The sequence below is a fragment of the Macrobrachium nipponense genome, chromosome 35 (assembly GCF_015104395.2).
Source record: "Macrobrachium nipponense isolate FS-2020 chromosome 35, ASM1510439v2, whole genome shotgun sequence".
In the NCBI taxonomy this organism is placed as follows: domain Eukaryota; kingdom Metazoa; phylum Arthropoda; class Malacostraca; order Decapoda; family Palaemonidae; genus Macrobrachium; species Macrobrachium nipponense.
In genome coordinates, this window is record NC_061096.1 from 61257789 (window position 1) to 61263051 (window position 5263).

The 5263-nt window shown below is 38.2% G+C and overlaps 1 protein-coding gene across 1 annotated transcript in view; it reads left to right on the plus strand.

The window, feature by feature from the left end:
- LOC135208843 (E3 ubiquitin-protein ligase MARCHF8-like) overlaps positions 1–4548 on the plus strand; it is a gene marked incomplete at its 3' end in the record, with an annotated part of 20542 nt that extends 15994 nt beyond the window's left edge. The window contains 2 exon segments of the mRNA XM_064241413.1: positions 133–264; positions 4384–4548. Of these exon segments, the coding sequence (XP_064097483.1) occupies positions 133–264; positions 4384–4548 (297 nt within the window).
- Positions 4549–5263: the final 715 nt, after the last annotated feature.

Below are 5263 nucleotides of genomic sequence, written 5' to 3' on the forward strand. Positions count from 1 at the left end.
CCATGTCAATCTCCAATCACAGCCACCACCTTTGCCATTCTAGCAAATTCACGAGCATCAAACTGCATTCAACTGTACCCAACCGTATCTACCTTTGTTTACACCTCCTCCTCTTCTTCTTGGCGATTTCAGTGGGAGAAGCTGGACATGTCCGGGATGGAGCGACGCAAGATCGCCTGTTCGGTCACCTTCCACGTCGTGGCCCTCACCTGCGTCGTTTGGGCACTGTACATCCTCATCGAACGGACGACGGAGGAAGTCCAGGTAGGCCCTCGGAATAAATCGTTACTCAAACTCTTATCAACTTTCTATAAAAAAAAAAAAAATGGGAGGTTCGTGATTGCTAAATCATCTGTTATTAAGGTTTAATATTTAAAATCGGTCAGATTTTGAAAGATTGAATATGACGCTTCATTATCATTATGTAGTTAGGGTATGTGTTTACAATTCTATTTTATGATGACTTTTTTTTAATCATTTCAATACTTTCTAAATACAAGGAAAGTGGAGAAGTTACATCTATCAGCCTCCTATTTGGCCTAGCTGAAGAGGTAACAGATAATATATGTAGATTACATCATCACCCAACCTAAGCCTAACGCAACTTATCCCACAGGATATTCAGAATCACAGCTCCTAAACCGTTATCCTACATTAGGGGCATGGGGCAGATTGCCTAATTAGTATCATCTTCTAAAGAAATAAATCCTACCATTATCCTTACTTGAGCTAACTTACGTCTACCTTTGGTAAAATATATTTAAACAAAGCTTGGAAGTTCTCTTGAGGATGAGTTAAAACCAGTTGCTCTTGATAATTACGTTTTTTTAGTTTCCAGCTCCACGTGCTCTGTTCCCCCGTACTTTTATTTATTCGTTATCATCTTTTGTTGACACGGTAATGTGTTTAGCCATGAATACAGTGGTTATGACGTCCCAAGGGAGTTGGCTAATTACTTTCGCCAGGATTGTCCGCATAATTAATACGTCTTGATATGATTCTAAAAACAAACTCGGGTCTCTGTTAATTGCCGGCAAATTATGTCTCTGAAGAACGATGACCACCCTGGAGACCGGTGTTGAACTGATCGATTGCTTGCGTCTGTCCCAAAAAACAGCAGCGAGTACAACTCAAGTAAAAAAAAAAAAAAAAAAAAAAAAAAAAAAAATGAAAACTTAACTTTCTATTTATAACGGCCTTCAAAGTCTTTCTTATTTACGAGCCGGAACTAAACCGGATTGTTTACGATCCGTCGAAGTTAAGTGAAGAATGAGGTTGGGGTTAAAGATAGATATGGCTTAGATAGATTCTTGACCCACGGCGAACCCTCGCTTTCAGACTACCACTTTCATTTCGAGAACTTGGAAACGAGCAAACTTTCATCAGGAACTTTCATCGGTAACTTTCATCAGTGGCTATAACTGATCTCCTACTCCGCATTGCAGTTTGAATACCTCAGAATATTCTGTTGTAGGGGCGAGCTTGAATATCACGTTGGACAAATATATAAATAGAAAATAAACGGTATATGCCCTCTCGATTTCGTAGCCTAAGGTACCAATCCCACCCTTACCTGGAAGTCCCGAGTTCAATCCCGAGAGGGGGCAGATGCTATTTAGGCCTGTTTAAAAAAATTTTTCTTTTATCTCCTGTTGACCTAATCAGTATATAACTTGTAGTTAATCGACTGCTACCATTATTGCCTGACAGAAAACGTGTCGAATATTTGACTAAGAATATAGCATCTTATCATAGGTCACAGGATACATAGATGTAGTTAAATACCGTGCACACACATTTGCGGGCATATGTATAAATAGATGCGCATGTATGTTAGTATACGCACTTGATACACGAGCGATCACCCTGTGATGATAAATCCCCCAAAAGCATTTTTGAACCGGCTATTACGTCTCACACATGTAACCCATTATATCCGGTGCTTGTCCGTACAGCCATTAAGTTAAACTTTTAATTGCTTTTCTCCTCGGAATAAAAGAAAAAAAAAACTTACGGTAGTTTTCATGAGTTATTGGACCGCATTTTGATATTTTTCTCCTTATATTTGTTTTTGAAAGGCCACCGGTTACCGTCATAACTCTTTGTTTTGAAAAATGGGGTCTATTCTGGGGGTTAATGATGTTTCCTCCCGGTTTATATCTGCGTCTCTCTCCGTTTTGCTTTTTTGTTCCTTCCTTTTTCCCCCTTTTCATGGCTGTTTCCTACCTTGATAGTAGATGCGTCTTGCTAATTAAACGTATTTTTTCCCCGGAAGGGATTATATTATTTATTCCCTCCTTTTCTAGAAAAAAAAAACAAAAAAAAAAAAAAAGTAAAATGTCTTTCCTAGGAGCAGTAGTTTATTTTTTATTTTTCATTATTTTTGTCCCAGCTGTCTTTTTCCTTATTAGAGGAGAATGTTTTCGCTCCCCAAGTGACAGTAGCCTCCAGTTCCTCGTCTTCTTTAAATGTAGTAGCGCCATTAGAGTAACTTCTTCTTTAAAATGTAGTAGTGCGCCAGTTTAGAGTAACTTCTTCCTTCTTCCTTCTTCTTCTTCTTCTTCTTCTTCTTCTTCTTCTTCTTCTTCTTGTCGCAGCGAGAAAAGAGCGTTAGGGCACAGCTGCTAAAGACCTCCAGTAATCAGAGATAAATTGGGAAAGTTCCCGACAAAGTTTTGTGGTAACAGGACCAGTTTAAGGAGAGGACGGGACACGAAGCAGTGAGAGAGAAAGTTTACACGTTTCTTTCCCCCACTCCCCCTCTCCCCCCTCCCTCTCTCTCTCTCTCTCTCTCGTCTCTCTCTCTCTCAGAGCATTAGATATCGCCTTGCACTACCTTGCAACTGTAGGAGTGTTATCCTTAAGGTTATTCAAAACAAAGCTTTGTTTTTATGGAAGGGGCCGTCCATATATGTAATAATAATAATAATAATAATAATAATAATAATAATAATAATAATAATAATAATAATAATAGCAGCATAAGTCTTGCAATAAAGGAACAAATCCACACTTATGGTATACGTACATATATATACTACACATAAGTGTGTGTTACTTCTCCAGAATATAATAATAATAATAATAATAATAATAATAATAATAATAATAATAATAATAATGGAGAAGCAAATCTACAGTTTTGATAAGATTGATAAAGGGGAACCGAACAGATTCCCGAAAGCTATCCTTGCTGTATTTAAATTCAAATATATGTACATTTACATAACTGTAGATTTGTTTCTGCATTTGAAGACTCATGCTGCTATGAGTATTTTTTAATAATAATAATAATAATAATAATAATAATAATAATAATAATAATAATAATAATAATAATAATAATAATAATAATAATAATAAAAGATTTGTACTAATTTGCGGGTTTATATGATCAACGAATTTATATTTTACTGTGATTTCCAGCACAGAGAACTGTGCCTGCTTCTAGGACGTCATTTCTCATAGAAGCTCAAGACCTGGGCTGAATCTTTTGTCACATGACTAGAAACGGCAATATCATGATCTATGTAAAATTAGCAGCATTTTCACAGTTCTACTCACTGCGATTGTAACTTCTACTATAGTAGATTCACATCAACCGTGCATCTAGTGTCTAGGCCAGTCCCTTACAGCGCTCCTGATTGGCTGTTGATAGGCCAATCACAGGGCTGGAAACTCTCAGTCTCTCTCGAGAGAATTCACATAGGCAGGATGTATGTTCCATCTCTCGTTTCCTTCAGGAACATACATCCTGCCTATGTGAACTCTCCCGAAAGACTGAGAATTTCCAGCCCTGTGATTGGCTTGTCAACAGCCAATCAGGAGCGCCGTAAGGGACTGGCCTAGACATCAGATGCACGGGTGATGTGAATCTACTATCAGTAATTCATTATTATGATTGATAAAAACCGAATAAACAATTACCTTAATTTTAAGAAATGAGGGAAAAGTTGCAACACTGTTGTTTTGACAAATCAATCCAAACTGTTGTTTTGACACATCAATCCAAACTGTTGTTTTGACACATCAATCCAAACTGTTGTTTTGACACATCAATCCAAACTGTTGTTTTGACGCATCAATCCAAACTGTTGTTTTGACGCATCAATCCAAACTGTTGTTTTGACACATCAATCCCAACTGTTGTTTTGACGCATCAATCCCAACTGTTGTTTTGACACATCAATCCCAACTGTTGTTTTGACGCATCAATCCCAACTGTTGTTTTGACATCAATCCCAACTGTTGTTTTGACACATCAATCCCAACTGTTGTTTTGACACAATCCAACAACTGTTGTTTTGACACATCAATCCCAACTGTTGTTTTGACACATCAATCCAAACTGTTGTTTTGACACATCAATCCAAACTCCTGCAGGAGGGAAGCCTGGAGTGGCCTTTCTGGACCAAGCTGATCGTTGTGGCGATTGGTTTCACCGGGGGGCTAGTCTTCATGTACGTGCAGTGCAAGATGTACGTGCAACTGTGTAAACGATGGCGTGCCTTCAACAGGGTCATTTACGTTCAAAATGTTCCCGAAAAGGTGAGTGGGAATTGTGGGTAATGTGACTTGCAATAAATAACAAGATATGAGTTAAATAATGGCATTTCTTGAGGAATTGTTCTCATATGGAAAGAAAACTGCGCTCGATGGAAGATCAGTAGATCTATTCAGTTGCATTCCACATAGGAAAAGGAAAATGATTTATCTCAGAAAATGCCCAACAGTTTCGTCCTCCAACGGACCTCTTCTTGGAGCGTTTATTAAGGAAAGAGATCAAGTTTACAGTGTATGTAGCCAAGAAAGGCCTAATAAACGCTCCAAGAAGAGGTCCATTGGAGGGCGAAACTGTTGGGCACATTCTGAGATAAACCATTTTCATTTCCTTATGTGGAATACAACTGAATGACCATATCTTCGTGCCTATCAGTGGATCTATTTCCATGTCACCTCTTCTCTCTTCGTCTTCGTTTCCAGAGTTCTTCGTCTCTCTTTCACTTCCTGTCACCTACGATCCCTCCGAGTTTCTCTTATTTCTCCCTCATTTCTTTATCATTCCTTCCAGACTTCTTCGCCTATGCATCATTACTTCCAGGTGTCTTCGTCTCGTAACCATCATTTAGTATCTTTAGAAGTTTCTGTGTCTTTCAGCCATCAAATAATTGAACCATTCCTTCCAGTGTGTCCGTCCTTCTCCCATTATTTACTATTCCTACCAAATTTCTTTGTCTTTCCAGCATCATTTATTATTCTATCC